This window comes from Vidua macroura, chromosome 3 (assembly GCF_024509145.1).
Source record: "Vidua macroura isolate BioBank_ID:100142 chromosome 3, ASM2450914v1, whole genome shotgun sequence".
NCBI classification, from domain to species: Eukaryota; Metazoa; Chordata; class Aves; order Passeriformes; family Viduidae; genus Vidua; species Vidua macroura.
In genome coordinates, this window is record NC_071573.1 from 54,781,997 (window position 1) to 54,807,458 (window position 25,462).

The 25,462-nt window shown below is 39.9% G+C and overlaps 1 protein-coding gene across 3 annotated transcripts in view; it reads right to left on the reverse strand.

Annotated features, from left to right (window-relative positions):
• ARID1B (AT-rich interaction domain 1B) overlaps positions 1–25,462 on the reverse strand; it is a 325,304-nt gene that overhangs the window by 75,230 nt on the left and 224,612 nt on the right. For all 3 annotated transcript variants that reach the window (XM_053972619.1, XM_053972618.1, XM_053972621.1), the window contains exons 5-6: positions 23,300–23,543; positions 6,330–6,419 (exon numbers count right to left, since the gene is read on the reverse strand). In XM_053972619.1, coding sequence (XP_053828594.1) covers positions 6,330–6,419; positions 23,300–23,543 — 334 coding nt within the window. The remainder of the gene's footprint in view (positions 1–6,329; positions 6,420–23,299; positions 23,544–25,462) is intronic.

Sequence of the window (25,462 nt, forward strand, 5' to 3'; positions counted from 1 at the left end):
CTTATCATATGTAAATCATACCCTTTTGTCCTTTGATTCTTCTTGCAGACGGCCTGCTGTGTATTTAGCATAGGCCACAAGTAATCAGATCAACCTAAAGCTGAGACTGGCTGGTGTATGTCTGAAATCCAAGTACAGTCTGGAACCAGCATCCTGAAATGGCGATCGACTTCTTTAAGAATTAACCTATTTTGGCAGAGTAACATAATTTCTAATACTTTTGGGCAAGAAAAGCAGGTTTTCCTGAAACGCTTGAGAGACAAACAGACACAAAACTATGCACTCCACAGCTCAGAGAGGAAAAAAGGAACTTTTCTTCCCAGTGATGTTGATTACTAATCAAAGTAGACATATTGTAAGCTTTTTTGCTGTGCATTGCTAATCAAAATAGCAAAGAAAAATAGCATGCACACATTTAAAAAACCTGCTTATCACACATTTCAGTGCACTTCCACTTTTACAATCCAATTAAAAATACAGAGGTAAAAACGAATGAACCCCCCATCTTTTTTAAAAACTGTCAATAAATTTAGCACTCACTAAGTTGAGAAAGTAATGTGGCTTTCTGAATCACCAATAAAGCTTAGTGCTTGGCTCTACTGCATGGCTCTGCCTTCACATATAGACCTGCTCCGTGTACCCCTTGGCATCATGTTCCTACTTCATCACATGCCTTGAGATAAAAAAGGGACGCTTTACAGAGCTAGTGTGACAGTTTCAACTAAAACCTGCTTTTCCTCCTTACGTGATGCACTTTTTCTGTTTGTTGAGGGCACAGTTCCTCTAACCCCAGTTTTCTGGGCATGATTTCCACCCAGCCTGGCAGAGTGCTCCTGCATACCAGACAGAGCTCAGCTCCCCTGCACTGACCTACTTGGAGAACACTGTGTGCAGAAGAGGCACTCAAACATACCTGTGGCTTTGCACTCTATGCATGTCTCAAGCATCTTTCTTTAAGAGCCTGAAACACTTCAGTCTACATCAAGTAAACTTATTACCAAGTCTGATTTAACCTTAAGTGGTGTCATCCTTAACATGGCAAGCAGAAGAATGTTAATGACAAGAATCATTTTATTCTCTAGCTCCTCAGTGCTCTGAATAGATCCCAAATCCCCAAATGAGAGTAAAAAATGTATTCTCAGGGAAAAAGTCTTTTTAAGATCTAAAAGCAAACTACAGTATCAATCTTGTTGCAATAAGAATTCTTTGATCTATTTTCTTTCTTCTGGTTTCCCTTTTTAAGAAGAAAATAGATTTTGGGGAAATGAATCTCCACCATCAAATGTCAGTATTAAGCCATAAATCTGATCAGGAATTGTAGGTGCAAAACACCTGATTGGTATTCTGTGTCTTCCACACAAGTAAAAACATTTATATTTTGTTAGAAGAAAATGCATGACAGTGGAATTTATGTAATGACTGTGTACAAATAAGCATGCCCAGAAAACAGTTAAAGGGGAGAAAAATACCTGTATGAAATCTAATGGGTAAATTAGGGAATTTTAGTTACAGGAATTCAGTTGCTACTTAGTGTTTGTAGGGAAGCACAAAGAGAACATCAAAATGCCTGATCACATCCCATCTGTTACAACCTCTTACTGGATAACATCTTGACTGCCAAAAAAGCTATTTAAATTTACTACATTGGAGCTACTGATAAATATCGCTTCTGTGAAGATCTAATACTAAATAAGGACAAGATCTGAGGATAAACCTTACAAGCAGCAGTGTCAAAAAGATCCAAATTTTGCTTAGTGTAACACCTGTACTCTTAAGAGCCCACAGTTTCTTACTCCTTGTCCCTGACTGTGATATGTTTTTAACAGAGCACACAACTGCACAACACTCCTCAAAAGCTGAATGTCAACAACGTAACGAAATAAAGGTAGAACAGAAAGAATGACATAAAAAAGAAAAAAAAAAAGTACTAGGAGAAGGTGATCGAGAAGGCGGCAACTTCTATTCAACAATTTTGGAGGTGATTACTCCAGGCACTGTCCACATAGATCTGACAGGCACAGAATGCTGCCATGAAACTGCCTCCAGCAATGGAATACATTTTCCAGCACATCACAGCAGCTGCAACAGCATCAATTCTGCTTGCAATCCATGTCCAAAAAGAAAAGTTCTCAGTGGTCCTATTTCAGCATATCTCAAGGACTAATTAAATCCTCATTACTATCTTCTAATTATTCCAGTGCTCTGGGATTTCACTCTGCAAGTCCCCAGTGGTGCATTAGATGAAAAGGGTTAAATAACCTGTGTTGATTTTGAGACTCCAGATCTATTTCAGACCTTTAGCATATCATCAGCATTATCATGAATATTTAACTATGTACCGCTGTGAAAATTATAAGGGGAAAACAATTAAAGATTTTTTAAAAATTAATTCTGACCCATATACATTTGCACTAATAAATAAGGCTTCTTTAAGTATCCCCATTATGAGAGTGCTTGCTAGAGTAATAATGTGAAGTCATTAACTGTTTTCATTAAATTCAATGGTTTTCAGGAGCTCCCAATTCACTATTTTAATGTAAGACTGAAACCTGACATCTACATACCCAACTGCATAAGCATGGAAATACTATATAAAAGCACGTAAGTTTTCTAAGCTTTTTCAGAATTACATAAGGAACCATTCATTCCTGCAGGGGTAAAAGTGCCTATTTCAACATTATTATGACAAATATTCTCCTAACAGTGCTTGCACAGGTGAGTGTTCATATAAGCAGACAGAAATCTCTGTTAGTTTACAAAAGTAAGAATGGGACTATAAGCTAATGGCCAGGACAAAGGTTTCTTTTTCAGGCTGCAGCTTCAGGAAACTAATTTAGAGGGTCAACTGGGATGTGTTGGGCTTCTATTTGATCCCTAGAAATAACTTCAAACTTGTTGAGCAGTTCTGGCTACTAAGGACATCCTCAAACTACATCTTCCAAAACCCAAACAAATAAATAGATACAGCTGAACATAGGGAACTCAAGTGGCTGTGTACCTCAAGTATTTGCTGAATGATTATGACAGCTGCCCTACCTCTGGGGCTGATGCAAAGAAAGTTTATGAAGAGCCTTGATTTCAATAAACACAAAATACGGAACCCCTACTTTTGATCATATAAAGGAAAGTCCGGAGTAGGTCTGTTAGAAATGGAGAGCAAGACGTGCATCCTCCTCCCTCCCAGAAATGAAGCAAGTTTTGACCACTACCTCAATTAGTTGTGACTACACTGTCATTACGGTAGCCCCATGTAAAGTAATTGTTAGGATTCAGCAGTAGTTAAACATACTCTTGCTTCTCCAAGAGACTTCTGACACCAATCTGTCTTCACAGCTGTCTGGCTCCAGCAGTTCTTTAAGGTGTATGGGACTTGACTTCAAGTCCCACTGCTTTCCAAGTCACGTGAGCTAAGAAATAGGTTATGTACATAAAATAAATGCAATTTCTTGTTTCTTAGGTAGCCATTGTGTGTTGGCAGAACTAAAACCATTTCATGGATTGGGCATTGAACAACAGGGGCCAGTTACCGGTTGTGGGACAAGAACAGAAGTGCTTAGAATAGCAGGCTACATTTACACTGAGCAGGTCCAAATGTTCTACAGTTTGAACAGGACATGAAAAATTTAAAAAATATTTTTTAGAAGTAAACATTTTAATGCTTATTACAAAAAGTATTAAATAAGCTATATAAAAAGAAACCTGAGGAGCACAAAAAAAATCCAATCCCCCAAGAAACTCCTATTACTGTGTATGTACATTACTACTCCCCTACTATCACACACAGAATGTACATGTAAAAATGTTGTCATTGTTTCATGCTGCATTGTGAGACAGGGAATGTAGAGTCTTAGGTAGGCAAACATAAAAATCCCACAAGGGTGCCGAGTAACCATGGAAAGCACAGTAAAATATAATCAAGCACTTTAACAATAAAATAAGTAAGTGTAAACTTAATGGCTCAAGGTAGTGCTTTAGTATCCCGAAGTGCTACAGGCTAAGACTCCACCCATTGGTCAATCTTCATGTTAGCTAGTAAATAGCATTTTTTTCAAGTATTGAGAGCCAGAGGATGCTGCTCAAGCAATGATTAGCACTCTTTTGTTCACCCAATTCTCTCTCAAAACAAGGAAAGAAATGCTATACAAAGTGTGGAAACAAACAACATTACCTTATCCTATGGAGTGCCCCTAGGGTTTTTGTTTTCATTTTCCTTTAATTTTTTTTCTCTTTTTTTGGAAAAAGTGTATCAGTAAGTCGAGAGTTTAAATTACTGTAACAGATGCCCAAGGATCAGGTGTCCTTAGCAGCAACGATTTTCTGCTCAGGTTTTTATCAGTAAATGACAAGCACCTTCCCTTTGAGTCCCCATCATTCCCCCTCCTTCCTTTCTTCAAGTTCTGTGGAAACCAGTTCAAGCAAGCAAAGGAATCAACTAATGTAACAGCCTTTTTAAAAGGTGAAGTTTTCCATTTCAAAGGAGCCTCTAATCAATGACAGGGCACAAAAGGGAATGCACACATGTTTATGCGCATACAGCACAGACTTTCGAGAAGCTTTGGGGAACATGCTCTGCAAAATCAATAGGACCTAGCTAGTTACAAATTTTGAATCTCCTGCATGAAACAAATGGACTTCATGTATAAGCTGGGTCACAAGGATCATGCCTATTACACCAGATTTTGTATATGAAGTGTTCAAAACCTGCAACATTCCTAAACATATTTTCTCTAAGAACATACCCACAATTCTCACTATGTAGATGAAAAACAAACTAAATTAATCTCTAAATTTTACTTCTCTCACTGTTATGTACTTGTTTGACTTCCCAATTATGGCACCTGTGTTCTGCTTTACTTCTGAATACCTGTCTGCCTCTCCTGATCATACATTGTACCCCAGTTTTGTTCTACAGCAGAACAGAGAGGTTTGACTTTTCCAGTTCTGTCAGACCTGCCTAACTTGTCCCCCAAAGCCAGGTGAGGAACATACCCTGCAGAGATAATTATTACTGGGCACTGTAACATTTTATGCCAAGACCCATTTGTGCCAGGAAATGCACACATCTTTCTGAGATGTTTGGGTTTCAAAGCCTTCATCTGATCCATTCTTGCTGCCTCGTGACATTTCTATCCCACAAAGCATCTTGTATTTGTGTTGGGTACTGAGGGCATTCTTTTTTCACCAAACATGTATGCTATTCTGATTTTTTTTAATGGGAAAATATGTCCCTGCATTAACAACTGAGTATAAAGAAGGACTGAAAAGGAAACAGAACAAACCAGCAAGGAATTCTGTATTTCATGTTCTCATTAATCAGCATTCCAGGAGGAGGGGACATTCAACCCAGAAAAACAGCAAAAATTAAGATTCTCTGCTCTTCTTTGTGAGTCCTCTTAGCTCCTCCTGGATGCTATCCCAGAAATTTGTCATTCTGTGAGTTCAACTTGTTTCACTGTGAGAAAACTTCTAGTATTTATGGTATCCCCATATGGTGCTACTTGGGATATTTCTGGAAGCAAGACATTTTAGGAGGGGCATTTCATAAATAACTCCATGTTTATCACAGTTATCATGTGTCTGTTTTGCAAGCCTGTCACTGGCACATGTTAACCACTGCATGGACAGGATGCCCGATTTACAGCAGTTGATCGCACGTATGGCCACGCAACAAAGCTGTGACAACTGTATTCCATGAGCTAGGGAGAAAGGAGGTAAAAGGAAAAAGGGTTTAAAGTTTATAAAAGGTAAATTTAATTTGAAAATGCTCTGCTTATTTTTGTGAGCACGCGGTAGGGAGCACCCTTTTAGAACAGTGCTCCTGACTGCAAGGTTTTCCATGGAGAGATTTCCAAATGATTGAACCATTTAACCTAAATATTTGATTTCCCTTTATATTTAAAGATATTTTATCCTAGAACTGGCTAGAGGATTATTGTGTCCATGCAAAGATATTAGAGATGACAATTTTAAGAACAGTAGCAAAACTGTTCCTAGTTAGCACTCCTTCTCTACATCTTAATTCCAAGATAGACAACAAAGAGCTGTATTCTCCAGGACATGACTCAAGTATTTACAGAAACTGCCTTTATACCCTGGGCATTCACTGTATTTCGAGAAAACCTTATTTTCGATTATAGTTTGGTAAAACCTGCTATCCAGTTGCACTTTCCCCTGAGACAGAAACCCCCCCCAGCTTTTTACAATGATGACTGTCATTATTTTCCCTGGGAAAAGAAAAGGAATTCCAGGAAATCTCACATTGCCAATGTGCAACTTAAAATTAAGGCTGCATTTGGCACCAACTGAAAAAGCCCCAACACCTAACAAACCTCGATCCTGTGGCATTGGTGACTGGCTCAAGGCAGGGTGGGAGCTGGATTCTGACTGGCTGCCAGGAGGCTGCGGTGGCATCTGACTGCCTGTAACACACAGAGAGAAAAGGGAAAACACACTTGCTTTTAGCATTTCAGTGCACAAAACCAAGCATTGCTGCATTTTTCAACCACTCAACATCAAAGAAAGAACCAGCTGTATAACGTAAAGAAAGAGCTCAACAGGTCTAGCTTTTCTCATACATTTTTTTTTCCTTTTATTTTTTGAAACCCACGGAGGAAACATGCACAAACACATTTAGCAACAGGCATGGCAAAATGTTCAATTTCGCACTGAGCGAGTTCCCAACCTCACCAACATGATCCAATTTATAGCTGCAAATCTCCTGACACATATTTCTGTTAGGGAGTTTAACAAAATCCAAGTCTGCTGAACAATAGAGCTCATCCTGCCTAGCTTAAACTGGCCTCCAGCCAGGCAGACATGGACTGCTGCCAACAATATTACCAATGAAAAATTCGGTCAATACAAAAATTACTAACAACAACAGTTAAAAAAGTATTTAAATGAATCAGTGGTTTTAATATTGTTTGAATGTCGATGTAGATTATGGGAATAAAGAATAACACGTAGGCAGGCATGGTGGAAGTGAATGTTTGAAAGAGATCAGACAGAAAAGGGGTATCTTACTATTCAAATAAAAACAAGGGGAAGTTATTTATGAAAATAACTACCCAGAACAGACACATCCATTTTTATGACCTTATTCAAAAGACATCCACTGGTGTCTACCCACCCAAACAAGCAGAACACTCCGAGTGCTGTCTGTGCGGATCGGAACACAAAATGTTTCCTTTCAGTGTTAATGGATAATATGGCAGATGTTTATTGCACTGATGCAAGTCACTCCTCTGGGTCACCATTCAACACCGTGTCAAGCAGAGAGGTCCATATTTGCCACCCTACCAATACCCCAGGAGCCTTTAGCTTAAGAGTGAACCTCCCCAACCCAAGCAAGAGGAAGAATGAGACCTGAACATCCCCTAGGACTCTTCTTTGCTCTTGGTCTTATGCATGGCCTGCTCGTGACAGCCCAAGTGGCTTGAAGACCACCTCAGGTTAGGCAGCAAATATATACTTTAAGCATTTAGACACTTGCAGTGACGAGCATAGTATAAATAGCAGCAGACAGATTTATACCACTCATCCTCAGAAACTGTTCAGATTGTTTTCCATTTGAAGGAAATGGAAAGAATGAAAACACAGGCAATAGATTTGTGCCTGCTGAGACTCATTTCCTCCTGCTCAGCAGCTGCCCTTCTGCAGTGGCAGAAGCAAGAAGCCTGCGGACAGTCCTGGCACTGTGAGCCGGGCTGACAGCAGGGCAGCAGGGGCTGCCCTTTAGAGTGACCAAGGGCCCCAAGTTGGACATAAATGCAGGAAAGCAAATGTGTCTTCTCTGTCTCATCCACGTCCCATCCCAAATCCACGGGCTCTCAGCACCAACTCTGAAGAAGGGCCAGACTGATACAGAACAAAGAGAATATCTGTAAAATGTGGAGTGTAACCACTGCCTAGCTATTCAGATGAAGTGCTTTTGCACTAAAAACATGACAGTCAACATTACTGGGAGCAGCTGTGACAACTATCTCAGAGATGCAAATGTTGGACCAGAGGCAGAATTGTTCCTCCAAAAGACCAAACATGCCACTCAGCGCCCAAGGCTTTGGGTTCCACGGCCCATTCATGAACTCTGAGGCATATGACAATAATAATGACAAATTCCAGCTTATGTTTTGATGCCACTCAAGAGCAGGCTGTGGAGATGGTAAGTGCCTGCATTATAATGAAAGCTTTCAGCTTGACAGGAAGGATTCAGTGACTCAAGACTGTAAACAAACAGCATTTCCATGTTAACACAGGGCAATGCCACTTCCACTGTGTATGCCCCAGGCACTGCTATCAGTGAGAGCACTACAAAAAAAAAAAAAAAAAAAAGCACAGGTGGTTCTGACTCCACTGCATAGCTCTTAGAGGATCCTCCTTTAGGTGGATGCTTGGCAACTTTGAGAGAAGCTACAGTTCAGAGAATATCTATGATAGGCAACATATTTTGCATATTATAGATGGTGTCTAGTTTTTTTACATTGATAGTAACATCAGTTATCTGGCTGGAGTCTTGTCCTGCACAGGCAAATGCTCAATCACAGACAAGTAAAGTCAAGGTGTAGAGCAGTACCTGTACAACTTTTACGAAGAAATCAATTTCATCCACATCCTCAGTCAATACAGACTCTAGAGTTTTGCAGATTCACTGGAATTATCAGTCTCTGCAGACTCTAGAGTTTTGCAGATTCACTGGAATTATCAGTCTCTGCAAGCACGAATGCTATTTTTTCAGTGTACTTCTGATTTTTTCCTTATTAAACAAACTGTCAAGCAAAATTTTTGTTTCACAAAGATAAACGCTTTCATAAACACGACCAACTCTGCACAAGTAACAAACTTTCAAGAGAAGTATCCACTACACTAATTATCAGAGGGTGCTACAGATTATCCAGGTGCTGGACATGAAGGTACTGCATCAGAGTGTTTTCAATCAAACTGCCATTTTATTCTTAGAAGTGTTGTGAAAGGTAAAAGGAGGTTAAGCACCCAAATACCTTTCAAGACTTGAACTGAACTCTTAATTTGGGTATCTAACTCCTATTAATTGGGAGCTGATGGCAGGACTTTAAAACCTTTGAAGATCCTGTCTGCCATGCTTTTTAAGTTTCTTTGTCATGAAAAGAAATGACCTTAAAGATTTTCCATTTCTTTCCTTTAAATGATAGCAATCCTTTTCTCTTTCAACCAGTACTGCTGTTGTGTTTCCTGGAAGACACTTTAAATAACACATGAACAGACTTTTCTATTTTATTAGGGAAGGAAAACTTCTACGAAAGAAAAACAACCTTTTTCCGTTTTTAACATAACTTCTACAGCTATCCAAAAATTCAGTATTTTTTTTTCAGTGACAGACTACTGCCTCCTTTGACCCAGTGATAAACAGAAGAAAGCTTAAACATGGATCTTTTGTATATCATTGCTGCCACACTGGTGAGATACTCCACCTGCCAAAATGTATGCAAGGTGAATACTACAGATGTTTCTTTCACTAGTATTATGCAAAACCAAAGAAAATGCAATAACACATGTTAAAAGGATAGAAGCTGCCATGCTAGTTCTTTCCCCTATATTCAACAGAGGAGCAAAATGCTATACAAATTTGTATAACTATCTAGTAAAAATAGTTGTTAAAACTACTGAAACTGGCAGTCTACCTAATATAGTATCTGCTATTTAAAATAAAAGAAAGTAATCTGAAGGAGTAAGGGAATTTAAAAACGCATAATACTATATTTTTAAGCGGGTTTTCTATTTTTTAAGTTATGTCAAATGCTTTTTTTTCACTTTGAAAATCTTCACTTCAAATGAAGTCAGGAGAGACTCTGTACTATGTTTGGCAAAGATGGACTGAGAAAAGTACTAAATAGTGACTGCATTATGGCTACAGCCATGCAATTAAACTGTAAAAAGTAAATTCCTTAGGGTCAACATAGCAAGCAAGAGCCGACCTTTGATATTCTGCTAAGGAGGAGTCCTTACAATCCACATCAGCAATGTTTTGAAAGATGCTAAGGGCTCTCCTTCCCAATGATACTGGAGGATGCTCAGCTGTGACACCCTGTACCAGCTGGACAACATCTCACAGAACTATGCCTGAACAGCTGAGTCAAGAAAACACTTTGGTGATAACAGGTTCCCTCTGGGAAATAACCAGTTAAGGGGGGAAGGAGGGGTATAAGCACAGGAATTTTAAGATGCATGAGGAACTGGAGGGCGGGGGACTGATCACAGCCTGTGTTGAAAATGGAACACTAGGTTGAAGGAAAGGCAGAAGTTACAGATCTTGTGGGTTATCTTCAGGAAAATTCCCAATCTAATTTAGGAAATGAGAGCTACAACTGGATTAATGACTTGATTGATTGATCACAAAGTAAGTAATATTAGTCAATACAAAAGATGATCAAAATACTACCTAAGAAACCCTTGGGACCACCTTTTGGCTTGGAGTATTAAAAATGCAAACATTTATGTACATGGATCAAAACCAGGCCTTTTATAACTGAAAAGCTATAGGTTATCAAGTAGACATAGGAGGAAAAAAGGAAGGAAAAATCTGACCATATCTGTTGACCTAAAATGGTTATAGCCTACAAACAGCTGTAACTAACCATGTCATGTGGCACTCAAAGAAACAAATTGATCACTAGGATAAATTAGGGGGATTGTTTACAGTAGAGGTAAGACAACAACATCACTGCTGATTTGTCACTGGTGGGCCTTCACAGGGACAAACCCAGAAAGCCTAATACAAACTAGAATGGGAACCAGCTATCAGCATGAAATGACAGGAGGCTGAAAGTGTGAGTATTATTTGCATGACAAAAACTAGAGCCGGAATTTTGTGACTTCTTTCTAAGAATATATTTGAGGCTAAATATCAGGGAGGAAAAAGAGCATGATGATGTTTAGGAGGATAATCAAACCATTAATTGAACTTGAAACAACTTTGTTTTAGGAATAATGAGGTCCTGAAAATCTAGTGATTAGGATGAAATCTGATGAAATAATAGGATAATAATCACACAATGTTACAATAAAGGCTCACAGACCAGAAGAGACATTCCGGATCTCGGATCCCTACATCAGAATTGGAAGAACGTATGTAGGCTTCTATATAGGAGTGTTTCAAATGAGCTTTTCAGGAAATTGGAAGTGAGGTGCAAATGACCTCAAAGGAAAGAAATTTTCTATGGGTAGCATAAAGGGAAACTGGTCATGTGTTTTGTGTTACCTCTTTCATCTTATAAAGCCTATGACCCCTTAAGAAAAAATATTATTTTCTTGCTTAATTTATGCATTGTAGCCAAGCTTCCTGTTGTATCAACAGTATTTTTAAAATTACTTATTCATTCAAGTAAAAAGCAAGGGTTGTCTGCATATCCTCTCTAATTAAGACGTGCAAAATACTAAAACCTTCCTCCTATCTATGCAGTATTGGAGTGCAGATGTTTTAAAAGGCCTGAGACATGAGGACCCTTTCAGATACAGCAGCTCTGGCTGTGCTGGGATATGCAGAGTCAAACAGACTCAGACCAAGCCTTCTGGCTCAGCACCACACTGCAGCTAATAACCCCTTACAATGATGGTAATCCACTGCAGCCTGCTTACCAAGACAATTTCCACCATGCTTTTGGTGGCTGGCTGAGAGGCTCACTGAAGGCAGGACTGCAAGAAGCTGATTTGTTCCATTGCAGCAACAAAAAGCTTCTGTACAGGCTTCTGAACAAGGAGCTTATCAACTTATGCCAGATTTATGGATGCTCTGCATCACAAAGTGTTATCAAGACTGTTGTCAGGCCTAACCTTGATTTTCCGTATTACCTCTTAAAACAAGTGTATCATGCTTCAAAGACACAAGATTCCCTAACATATGTGAGTATCACAATCCATGTAAAATCAACAAAAAGCAAAAATCCCCACTTTGCTTTTCATGAAAGTGTAAAATTCTCAGACTACCAACACTTGAAAGTTACACTCTCACCTTCTTTTTCCTATCTATGTCACATTCACCATATCAAGAATGGGGTTGTAGGTGAGTTTCAAAGAAATCACTGTAACTTAAGTGCTAAATTGCTCTCAAATCTCCATTGAAAATGCAACAATGAACAAAGGGGCCTAGAGAACCCTAGCTCTGACTTTCCTCCGCACAAAATGCAAAAGCATAAACATCTTAATTTCATGAGTAGAAGCTACTTGTTTGACATGATATAACATTTAATTCAAAGCAAAGTTGACACTGCTGGGATGAGGTAACTACTCAATATTTTGTTTCATCCTCATTACTCAGCGTGTAGTCCCAAGGTATTACTTATGGAACACCATCCAAATGTCACCCTTACTACAGAATAATTCATTATATTATGGACTTAAAAAAAAAAAAGAATTAAGTAGCTGAAACTGGGGTCTGTCAAATTAGACATCCAAGATTTATTCCCAGATTGTGGAACCTCTTGGTAAGGTATAAAGAGTGCAACAAATACTCAGGAGTATGAAGTGAAATAATTGTTAGTACTGCCTGAGCTGACAACAGTCTTGGTGGCACGGGGCAGGAAAGAAAATATATTGCTCTCCAAGGCCAAAGCTCTTTTTGCTCTGGAGGGGAAGGGAGAGCAGCAACAGACACTGCCAAGCAGGTCTGTTTCATCCATGCCCCATCCAGAAGTCACCTCTGTGTTTAGACCAAAGTGAAGCACTTTCTCCTGAGATTTTGGAAATAAGCCCAAAGCAAGCTGTCAGTTGGAATCTTCAGAAGCATGCGACTCACCCAAATAATGAGTGGCTTTCCAGTAGGTCACAGCAAGCACCTGTTGACCTGAGAACTATTCCTTTGCAACAAATTCCAAAATTCTGCTGCAAACCAGGAAGGCAGTAGAGCTCCTCAAAATTAAGGATGCATCACTGAATTACTTGTATAAGCGAAGGCATAAATCAGTCTAAATCTAGGAATCACTGCTTCTCTATCCTCAGTAACACCTACCCCAAACCTGTAATTTCACTTGCAGTTATGAGAAATTTCATTTGGGGGAATCAAATTCTTTCTGCTTTCACCTCTGCCTAACTCTGCATCCATTTAATGCATTATTTCCATTAAGCTCAGGAGAGTTTCCAGCCAAGGATATTTCTGCTGGAGGCCAGTCCAGAATGGTGCAGCCCAGGATAGCAACCAGTTAAATCTTTTCTAATCCCCACATTCAGAAACGGTGGCTCACAGTGGCTGGCATGCAGGAACTGAATAGACCAGGCAAGCTCATATTTCTCTCACCAGGCCAAATTAATAAAAACAAAACCTTATTTCTCCTTCTCGTTTTCCTATTCTTCCTGTTCCCCAATATTTTTCCTCTTTCAAAAACCATTTTTTTTTTTTTTGTTTGAGAAGCCTAATGTTTGGCTGCCTTCTGAAGAAATGGGCACAGTGACAGATGAAAGGCCGTATTCATCGCCTAATTCAGAATAGGGAAAAACCGACTGCTGTGCATTTAAGATTCTAACAACCTTGCAATTTTGTAGAGCCGTTTTCCCCAACCCATTCTTTTGAAGAAATCTGCTTTTATTCTGTTAATAACTAACCACAGTTGCAGCAGCATGGATCCGATTAGCAGTTCTTACGCTACAAAGGGGGTTGGGGGGGAGGCTGTGAACAGGGTTGCCAATTTGTCCACCTGGGTCCCCAGAAGAAAGATTAGATGAGGTGCTTGCTTCTTTCTTCCCCACTCGCTTGCTGCTCTGCACTAGACAGACCTCTTCAAAGCTCAGCCACTGATTTAATTTCTTTTTTTTCCCCTCTAAAGTCTCGTTTAACCACCCCTCCACATGTTTTGCACTCTGTCGCTGCAGCCCTCCAAAGCGATGGCGTGAATTGGGATGAGAGGGGTTGGGAGTGGCTGTGGCCACAGCTTGCCAGCAGTTTTTCTCACACCTCTACAGGGCCTCTGAATTGCTTTTAGATTTTGAAATTTGTATTTTTTTAAATTTTTGAAAAACATGCCTATGTTCTTTAGGGAATGATCCAGACCCAATAGGCATACTGTGGTTTTTCACTCTGTCCTTTTAGTCCTTCCATAAAAATGGTAGTTTTGCTTGCATTTGGACTGAAGTAGAAGATTGTTAAGGGTTGCATGGATTTAGTAATCTATAATTACTTAGGACACATCATTACATGTTTGTAGTAATTATGTGTAATGCAAAAAGCATATACTTCAGCTAGAGGAAAACCATTCTCCATTTTTCTATAAAATGTAAATTAAACAGAATATAAAACTGCAATTGATGCAAGTGCTAAATATCTAAAAGCTCCTAACAAAGGAGAGGGTAGTATTTCTTTCTTATTTTTGGCTCATTTCTTCCTTCCAGGAATGAAACCTATCCTGCCACACACATGAAACTTAAAACCTCAGAATTCTATTTAAGGATTTAAACCAAGTTCCAAAAGGAAGAATTTTTCATTATCAGTGCTCATTCTCTAGACTGTATAACTAGGAGGAGATTTTTTTTCTCTGAGCTGCTCCTTATTGTGCCACCTGCATTCAAGAGCCTAAGAAGCACAATAGATGTAGCAAACATACATTTCTAAAATTTGCTACCTTATAAAAACCTTAACTTCCAACTTCAACATTGCCGAATTTTAACCAAGCCACATATCAATTTTCATTTATGATATCTGTGAAAAAATGCATTTATGATATAGTGTGAAAAAATGCAAGATACAAAAGAAAGGGTGAATGTGATGTGAAATTGCTGTTTCTTATCCGTATTTCTTTTCCCTTGATCGAGGTAAGTTCAAGAATTTCTCAGAATCAGGCAGCATTAACTTGGATGACCATCAGCAATGGAGTTTGAGTTCTCCCTGTTCCTCCCAGTTCTCTCAAGTCCAGCAAGCAGGGAAATTGGAGCAGTGCTATGTGGCAACGAACTATTCAGCCAGTCCTACCTGCTGCTCTTCATACTAGATCACTGTCTCTGATTAAAGAGCATTTTAGTAGCAAAATGTATGTGCTCTCACTAATACTACCCTCAAAAGGAACAAACCCTCAGCTAATCTAGTTTTTCTTACTGTGTTATATGGCATATTACACAGCCCTGGTCTCAGCAATTCTCAGGGATGAGGGAGAAAAGGGCAAGTTGAATGCATAAAGGATAAAAGCACGTTGAGGCAAACCTGTTTCCAAAACCCATTTGGTGGGTCTGATCTCCCTAGAAGACAAGATCTATCATGCCACATTTCATCTTGCCCGACAACGATAAGCTCCAAAGACCAGTGCGGAAGCAAAGCAATTCTTCATGTATTTTTAATCAACCGAGAACTTTCATCTGGCGAGCTCCCTCCTCCGCAAGGTCACACACACCACGTGCAGCCACGTGCCTCTCATGCAGTTTGCAAACACCAACTACTATGTCAGCTTCTGTTTGGAAGGGGGAGTATTAACATTAGCAACTCCTGGTTATATCATTTATAAACATGCAGATGTGGATTATTAAAGATTAATGCATTTTGGGATTGGTGTCGGCATTCCGTTTGTCTCACGCCGAAACCAATTCTGTTCTTCATTAGTCAACGACAACCCGCATCACCCTGTTGTGGAAGAGAAATCAAAGGTGCAAGCGTGAACTGAGAATAAGTGATGAAACTGATTACTAAGAAACTTAACGGCTGTAATCAATCAACACATCACAATAATTTGGGTCCACTGTTATCTGAAGATGGGGAAAAAACAGAAAAGCTTGCCGATGGAGTGAATTGTTCTTTTGTGTTTGCTTTCTAAAAACTCACTTTGCAATTTGACTTCCGTATCTACCCACAGAGCGATGCTGTCAAAGGGCTGTTCAAATCTTTCAAGTCGCAGTTGAAGCTGCATGAATTTTGTCTCTAAGGAGGAGAAAGGATATCTCTCTTTTCATTAATTTTTAAAAAAATTATTATCTGGAGGTAGTGAAAATGTTCTTCTTTTGAGGCACAGAATTAATTCAAGCCATATTTGCAATTGTTCAGACTCCTTCTTCTAAGGAGGGACACACCACGTATCTGTCTAGTCAAGTCTGACACTAACTATGAAGCATGAAGGCCACTTTAAATATCTCTCACGGCAGTGATACATAGTCCACTGAAAAAGTGAAAACTGCAGCAGCCTATCCCATCACAGAAACCAAATACCTTATGACATTTATGCTCTATTTTATCTAGGTATAACAACCACCTGTCAACAACAACAACAAAAACACACTGATGGAGATGTGAGAGACTTTTCCCATTTGCTCATTAATCACTGCTTAGTATTGCAAGGGACAAGAGAGTGAGAGACAATCTTTTAATTGATGATAGAACGCAAATTAATGCCCTATTTGCCAACACCAATAAAGAGAGACAATCCATATTTGTGTAGCCAAATAATGACAGAATTAAAACTCCCAAACATACAAAATCAAACACACACCACTTTAAATTTCTTGACAAAAACATGAGTGGGTTGAGACAAAAAGTTATAAAGAAATAAATAGGTTAATGATCAAATGTAAACAATAACTGTCCAAGGATGGCCTTAGAACATGCAGCTAAAACTAATAACAATCATACCTGTCAAATCTTGGCCGCTGTGGTTAAGTATATTTGAATTTTGTTACATGAAGCACAGCACATGCATAATTATGCAAATATGTTAATTGGATTTCAACAGCCTTCATACTCTAGATGGATTTGTACCAGCAGGGTGCTACCAGTGACTCACAGAGCTACAAGAAGTGGCCTGTGTATGTGTGCTGCCACCGTGTTCACAGCAGCAGATGCCCTGCCATGCGGGCTGCTCAGCCATTGCCAGGATGGTGGAAACAGGCCTGGCAGGAACCAGCAAAGAGGACAAACCAGATATGGGGCAGAGTACAGCTATGGGGATGTGAATACCACTGATCTGGCCATCTGTGGAAGGGTGCTGGACAACTCTCAGTGGTGGATCCTTCAAGGTTTTCAGTCTATAGGGGAGAAATGTTTGGCACTGGCTTAAGACAGCAATTAAACACTAAAACTGCAATGTGTGACTGTGAAATATAAAGGTATTAAAGATATTACCAGATCTTAAGCAAGTGAAACCACTTAAAACTAAACCCCATAAACTACCCATAAAAAATAACCACCCAGGGCATGCCTTTTTTTGGTGATTTACTGTTTTTCTATCTGATACTTAACTCTGGGCCAATAAAAACCAGCAGGTTGATGCCTGTGGAAAATGAAACCCTCTGTCATCATGAAAACTGAACAGAGGAACTTGAACAGCGTGTCTCTGTCTCTTTTCATCTCCTGCACCTGTTTTGGAAAGACCACCTCTGCAGAGAAGGACACCTCCCTGATCTCTGGCAACATTGCAAGTATGACAGGAGTTTTTATAGTACCTTTTGTAGCACAGGCTTTCCTCACAAAACCTGATGAGACTATTTAGTTATTTCATGAAGCCTTGAGACAACAGATTATTCATCAGTTCTGACCTGGGCTGAATTCTAATAGGTATCACAAGCTAGATGCTCCCTGTGCTAGAAGCAATGCCTTGAGCTAGAGTGCTTTACAATTTGCTTATTTTTTCATCCTTTGAAAAGACAGAAATGCTCTAAATGTTGTACAAACCATTCAAAAGAAAGGATTTTAAACTACTACTATGTGAAACATTCACATATTTAATTTATAAGCATTCTAGATTTGCAAAACTGCTGATTAGATGTTTTGTGCACTAGAAGTGATTAAGAACATAGCTACGTCAATGGCATTTTGTGTTTTGGCTTTTTTCTGGTCTGGATGCCAATGAACAGCATGCATCTTCCTTGCAACAAGCTGTTGCAAGATTTTTGCCTCCGGAGAAGCCAAGGGAGAAACATTGATAGATGTGTTAAAACAATCTTTCTAGACAGGGGATCATATCCATTTTACAAGTATATAATCTCCTCTTGTTTTGCAATTACTTTAGGGTATTTTAAACTTCAACAAAAAGCATAGTATTACAAATTAATAGATTCATACATTTGTTTGGGTTGGAAGGGATCTTAAAGTTTGTCTGGTTCCAACCCTCCTCCCCCTGTCATAGGCAGGGACACCTTCCACTAGACCAGGTTGCGCAAAGCCTCATCCAACCTGGCCTGGAACACTTCTAGGGATGGGGCATTGACAGATTCTCTGGGCAACCTGTTCCAGTGCCTCACTACTCTTACAGTGACTAACTTCTTCCCAATATCTAATTTAAACCTCCTTTCAGTTTAAAGCTATTCCCCCTTGACCTATTACTCATGTCCTTTTAAACAGTTCCTCTCCAGCCTTCCTGTAAGCCACCTGTAAGTGCTGGAAGGCTGCCTGCCATAAGGTCTCCCCAGAGGCATCTCTTCTTCAGGCTGAAAAACCTCAGTTTTCTCAAGCTGTCTTCTAGAAGAGGTGCTCCAGCTCTCTCATCACCTTTGGGGCGCTTCCCCAGACCTGCTCCAACTTAGGTTCTGCTTGTGTTGGGGACCCCAGAGCTGGATGCAGAACTTCAGGGGGGGTCTCACCAGAGAGGGGCAGAATCCCCTCCCTCACCCTGCCGGCCACACTGGTTTTGATGCAAAAGGTTGGCTTGCTGGGCTGCAGGTGCACATTGCTGGGTCTTGCTGAGCTTCTCCACCAACAGCCCCGAGTCCTTCTCCTCAGGGCTGTTCTCAATCCATTCTCTGCCCAGTCTGCATCTGTTGGGATTGCCCTGACCCAAGTGCCGGACCTTGCACTTGGCCTTGTTGACCTCCATGAGGCTCACACAGTCCCACCTCTGAAGTCTGCCCAGGTCCCTCTGGATGCCCTTCCCTCTGTGTGACAACTGCACTGCACGGCTTTGTGTCACTGGCAAACTCGCTGGGGGTGCACTCGATCCCACTGTCCATGTCACCCACAAAGACGGTGCTTATCACTTTCATATGGTAGTCTTCTCTCCCTCAAATATATTTAAAAGAGGTCCATGCCATATAATATACAAATAGTGGTGATTCACAGGGTAAGTATGTAGAATAGCTCAATCCCAAGGAAAACATTTTTCCAAATTATTTTTTAAAACAAGATCTACAGTAAAACTATTGTTTTGCTGTAGTATCTTCTGGAAATTGGTTCAACTGGTAGGCTTCTCTTTCATAAGGCATGAAAGAAAGCATCACTCCTTTTCAGATTCTTGCAGCACAATGTCCCTTTAGACTATGATAGACTACGGCTCATGTTTTTCTTCTTGCAGCATTTTAGCCATACACATTGACTAAACATGCACACCAAGACAAGATTTCCTGTTACTGTTCCATCTTGGTATCCCATTTCCATCTTGCTCCTCTTTTTTGCCTGGAGTGCTGGCTGTAATGCTGTAATTCTCATGGATCTTGGAATTCAAGCCAGCTAGCTAATCAATACAGGTGTGAAAGACCTCCAGGTTTGCAGAGTAGAGTTTAACACTGAATGGATTACATCCATTGGTTCACATAATTATCACGATTAAAATTTGGGGTATTTTTAATGAGAAGAAGATGCTGACTAGTTAGCAAAAATTAAGAAGCCCAGCAATAACATCCTAAAACAGAGTATCCACAAATGGATTTTTTTCCAGAAATTGTAACTTCATTGGTACCCAAGTTCCTCAGTGAAAGAAGACAACAACTAATAAAAACAACAATGTAGCTGATGCTTAACAGAGTGAAAATAAACTTGTTTCTTCAGAAAGTGCATGGTATATCTTAAAAGCACAAGTCAAAATACTGATCTATACAAGTGAAGTCAAAATACTGATCCATGTGAAAAAAAACCCCACATATTTCTAAAGGCAGCATTTGCTACTCATTATTAGCATAGCATGGCCTTCTCTTCTATGTAGATAAAAATCGCTGTAGGGGTTTAAAAATAATAGAATCTATTAACTTGTACAAAATCTGCTTGTCCATCATGGGTTAAGGGATTCCTGGCCTATCAGCAATCTTTCTCAGAACTCTTAATATTAAAAAACTTTTGCTGCTTACACCACAAGGGAGAAAGAGCTGACAAAAGCCTTTGGCCAGTGAGATCAAAATTGGGGTTGGGGGGGAGAAAGGGGAGCTTGGCTTATTTACATTTTTGCTTTGTTAGTAAACTGGAATTGTTAGAGCAGGAGGGAAAGGGAAAAAAAAAAGAGAAAAGTGAAATTAACAGCCACTAAATCTTCTGCAACAGCAGTGCATTTTAATATATGCTGCATCAGCTTCCACTAATGGTGTAGGGTTGAATAAGGCACAGTTCAAGACCCAAAGCAGTGCAGGGCATCACATCTCGTTTCTGGAAGAATATGTACCCTAAATATAAAGACGGCTACAAAATAAAGAGATCAGGATTTCTGGCAAAACAGAATAATGATCTACTTAATAGGAAATCTTAATGTCATTTTGAATCAGTAGAAATCATAGGATTTCAGCCCTTTAATGAACATACATCTGAACAAGAAGTCTTTTGATTTTGAGAGAAAACTACCTTTTTGAACAAAATCCATTCAAGTTGTGTTTTCTGCTCTCAGGAGTTAATCTCCCTGGTCTATTCTGGCAATGTGAATGGAAACAAAGGCTGTATATGCATGTGCCACTTACCACACAAAATATCCATCCAGTATTTCAGAGAGCACAGGAAGGAAATGCCCACTGAGCTAGGGACATGCCAATGTCAGTGCTGCCTGTGCCAGGCTGTTCCTGTGAAATTCGTGGCGTGTAGCAGAAAGCAATGCAGGGTGGCAGGATTGCAGAGGGGTGCGGAGACAGCTTAAACAGGCAGTGGAAGAGCATCAGCCATTTGGGAGGTTTAATTTTGGCTGTTTGTTTGTTTGCCCTTTTGATGTTAAATTAGTTTTCAATTTTGTTGTAAGGAAGGAGCCATTGGGAAAAGGATGCTTCTCTTCCAGTAAACCCTGGGAAAGCAACACCTTTATTTTAACAGTCTTCCCACCAAGAACCCCCTGCAACATTTTGGCTTTCCCTAGCCATAGCTATCAGCAACACAACAGCTGCTCATTTTACAATGACTTGCTGGAGAGAGAATGATTGAAAGAGCCAATCTATGTCACATTGAGAAACTGTGGCACAACATCGCAGGAGGTAATAGGAGAGGAATGAGGTCAGAACAAACAAGGGTAGGGTGAGAACGGAGAAGAAAATAGCAGAGAACAAAATTACTAAAGGCAAGGTGCTGTACTACACAATTTGTGTTTAAAAACGTCTACAACCTGACTGCTGCAAACAGCCACAGAAATGCAAACAAGCTCTGTGTTACTTTTTCTTAGGGTCTCATGAATGCAGCTGATGATAAAAGCTACCAAAGTCCTTGTAATGAAGAACAATGGTGCGAACATACTTAGGTGAAAGCACAGTCTAATTCATACGGCTTGAAAGCCCCAGCACCCAGCAGCATCCCTCTATCACAAGGCTTTAAATAGCAGCCTTGCTCCTGCTTTTTGTAGCTCGAGAAACAGCAGCAGCAGCAGCAGCAGCAGCAGCAGTGATGCTACTGCAGCTGCCTGGCTGCCCTCTGGAGAGCGCTGCCTTAGCTCACGCCGGGGAGTTCACCTTTAGCAAGAGCTGCAGAGACCAGAAGCTTGTCTATGACAGGGAAACAGTGCAGGGTGATTTTGATTTAGCACCATTCATAAAAATCGTTCCCGAGAAAGAATTGCTTTTGTGTTGCTGCAGCAGACCAGAAAACCACCGTGCAAAATGGTGGCACAGTTTGTATGTAGAGACAATGCTTTTCACTAGGTGAGTTATAAAATGAGCTTTTGGGGCTCATATGAAACGATGAAGTGACTCTGACCCTGACCTCTGAGTCCATATCCCTTCTATTTTTACCCCATAGGGTCAGGTGGTTTCATAAAAGTTATTACTCTCCCCCTACACACTTACGCTCATCCTTACATATCATGCCTACAATAAACCTATTTTCAGCATCACAACATCTTTTCCCTATTCAGCAATCAGGCTGCTAAAATGCCAATCCATTTACTCACCTGAATCTGACTGTGGCAAAATGTTACCTTTCCAGCCAGGTGGACTATCTGGCTTCACTCAACAACAGAGATGGATTTCTACACCAAATACTGGGAACTACCTTGGAAATACAAAGCTACTACACCGCATACAATGCAAATCCTCTGTCCCCACTATTCCTGATCCACCTGAGCGTGTGTTGCCAGTCAGAGTGGCTGGAGAGGGAATAAATAACTGCAGGGCATGCACACAGCATCAGGGCTCAACATGCTCAGGCCACATTTAGTACTAAACATTCCTGTGTGCACTGAGCTTACTTCCCTCTGCTTATCTATTTTAACCTCTGCAGACAAACGGGCAGGAACATTCTACACAGATACCTTTGTATCAAATACCAAAACACATTCTACTCTCTGAATTTTAACCAGCATTTGGTTTACAGCAACACTCAAATCACCTAACAAAAAGGCACTTCTGCTTTTGTTTCTTTTAACTGAGGTCTGTTTATTATTTTGTGGTTTTGTCAGCAACTGATGTTATCCCTAGGGTAATGTCAGCACTCTCCTACTCCTAGGAATTCCCCTAGTATTCAAAATGTCAGAAGATAATAAAAAAACTTGAGCATCAGAAAGAGAATAAACTCACCTGAGATACTAAATACAAATTGCTGCCTGACCCTCTGGAGTAAGTAACATGCCAGATGGGTGGGGATAAGGTAAGAACTGAAATTAATGTATGCCATTTTTTTCTTCTGGGTATCTTAACAGATTTCCACAAATTTCTGAATACACATAACGGTGTGTCATATTCTGAATCTGTAGTAACTTGTTAATATTTGCAAATATTAAGAAATATCTCATACAGTATTCTGTATTCATGTCCAAAATTACATTGCCACAATACAGAGTTGGAAAATCTCTGCCTCATCCTGCAGGTCTGTAACCACCATTCAAGCTCAAGAGCCAAACCCAACAAAAATAAACAGTTAGAACAAAAAAAGGACTGTAAATAATCGAGAGAAGCATGTGAAAAATGACACACAAACCAAATACAAAAACTACAATTAAGTATTCACATTGGTTGGTGATAAAGACATTTATCAAACACCTATGTGGAGTCAAGTTCAGAATTTTGAGCATTCTGAAGGCTTGGCAGCTGAAGTTTAGATTGAATTTATTCCTGCTCTAAGTGTACATTTTTTTCAGAAATGCCCTGAAAATGCAGGATTCTCAGAAAATAAATTAGTTCAGAATATGGGAGTACTTATTTATGTATTTAATAAACCTACCAATTAGTTTAATTTTGTTTGTTAGAACAAACTTACCTGGAATACTCGCTGGAGAAATGGGACCAGATCTCGACTGGTTGCTTCCAACGGGTGAGCCTACAGGGGAAGGTGATGGGCCCCCAGGGATGCCAGAGAGATGTGGAGAAGCATGAGGGGAAAACGGAGACTGTGCAGGGTTGCTCTGCTCCCCTTGGCTGCTCGTGGAGCCTGACGCGCTAACAGCTGAGCTGAGGGTTGCTTCAGTTCCAGTCGGCAAGTCGTCAATGGATCCAGATAAATCCTGAGGAAAAAGGAAAAATGAACATAAGTGCTTGCATGAATACTCAGGCCACAGGACTCAAGAGCTGGCATGGCAATAGATCCATTTGTTTACTTATTGCATCAGATAACTGAGAGGTTGTCTTTAACATTTAACATGTAGTTACATGATGGCAGAAAACAAGGATAGTATGCACAATTCTCTGCTTAATCTCTAATTCTTTTGAGAAAAAGAGCAAGCAAGGGCAACAAATGAATTGGAACCAAATTCATTCAGTATTGAATTTAACCTTTTCCATCTGGATTAAGCTTTCAAAATTAATCCCACAAATTCTGCCTGAGCATACCAAAACTAATGAAAATGATACATCAGTTTCACTTTCACACAGTATTTAATTTTGGGGTTTGCTACCATTACAGTCACAGCCTATACACTCCACTCTAAAGCAGTACAGTGAGAGAAGAAGAGTGTAATATATGCAGCCCTATAACACTCCCTTGCAGCTCCTTCACCTTGCAACAAGGAGATGAGAAGAGGCCCTGCCCTCAGCAGCAGCACTGGATCCACTGGCCACCAAGGAACAAGGACTGTTGCTTCTCCACTCTCACCAAATACCAATGTATAGCTCACAGCTTCTCTTCAATTTCATCTGAATACACTGCTAAACAGTTACTCCATTTCAGCTCATAACTGCTGCATTTTCAATGAGAAATTTCCTCTGTAGGTCACAGCACATTTGAATTCTAACTATGAACTGCTGGACATATTCCCTCAAGCTGTAACACAGGAGTTATACTGGTCTTTGAATCTGTGGGAGTAATTAGGGGTTTTAAATAATTTTAAGATCAGATATGAAAAACCAAGAATGCTGTGACAAAGCAAGCACATGTTTCCCAACTGTCAGAAAAAATGTTGGCAGCTACTGGCAGGTCATGAGGAGCATGTTACTATTTCTATTAGCAAATTAAAGCTCAAAAAAGTGGCACAGATCTACCTCACATATAGATCAGGTCATTAAATGACCCCTGAGACTTGAAATAACTGGGATGACAGGGTGCATTACTTTGACTGATCCTGACTTTGTTTGGCTCATGCAAGTGGCTGCAGCACAGACAGCAGGACCCCTTGTATGAATAGCACAAGAAGAACTAGGTTATGCCTGAGCAAAGAGCTCAGAAGTGAAGACTCAGTGCTGCCTAATTTTCATAACGAAAAATGAAGTTTTTTAGAATGCATGGAACACAGACGGAACTCACATGGTGTACTTAGAGCCCTGCCTTCCAAGGCACAGGAAGAGGAGGATTAACAGTTTAAGCACTGCTAACACTCACTAGAAGCCACGTAGAATGCCACATGTTATTCCTCCTTGTGGGTAAGGGCAGTGAATACAAACCACCTGACCTAGCTCTCTGCAGGGCATCTTGCGTATTTCCAAGGAGTTCCCACAAATACTTCAAGAACAACTCTCACCAAAGTTAAATTTTGCTTTTTCTGACAAGCATGAAATTGTACCCAAATGCCATTAGGCAGATGAAAAGAAAAATTAAGGCTAAAACTTCAGTCTACATGTAGATGCTGCATTCACCCAAGAATAGGCTTCCAAATCTGTACAAATGGAAATTTAATTATGAAGTGGGCAATAAACTATTTTCATTGGGGTTTTTTGGAACTATCAACTGTAGAAAATGTAAACAAGAAATAACAGTGCTTGGTACTGCACAGATTAACACTAGATATTTTTCACAGTAGAATGTATTTGGCAAACAGGTAAGCAATTACTGTTTTTCCATACATAATATGGTATTCTTCTAAATGGAATCAAATCACTGCTGTCGTCATGTGTAACAAATGCTGCAGGAAGTGCTGATAAAACAAATGCTGCTGAAAAGCATATAATAAACCTCTGAAAACTGAATGTTGCAGAATAGAGCCTATTCTAA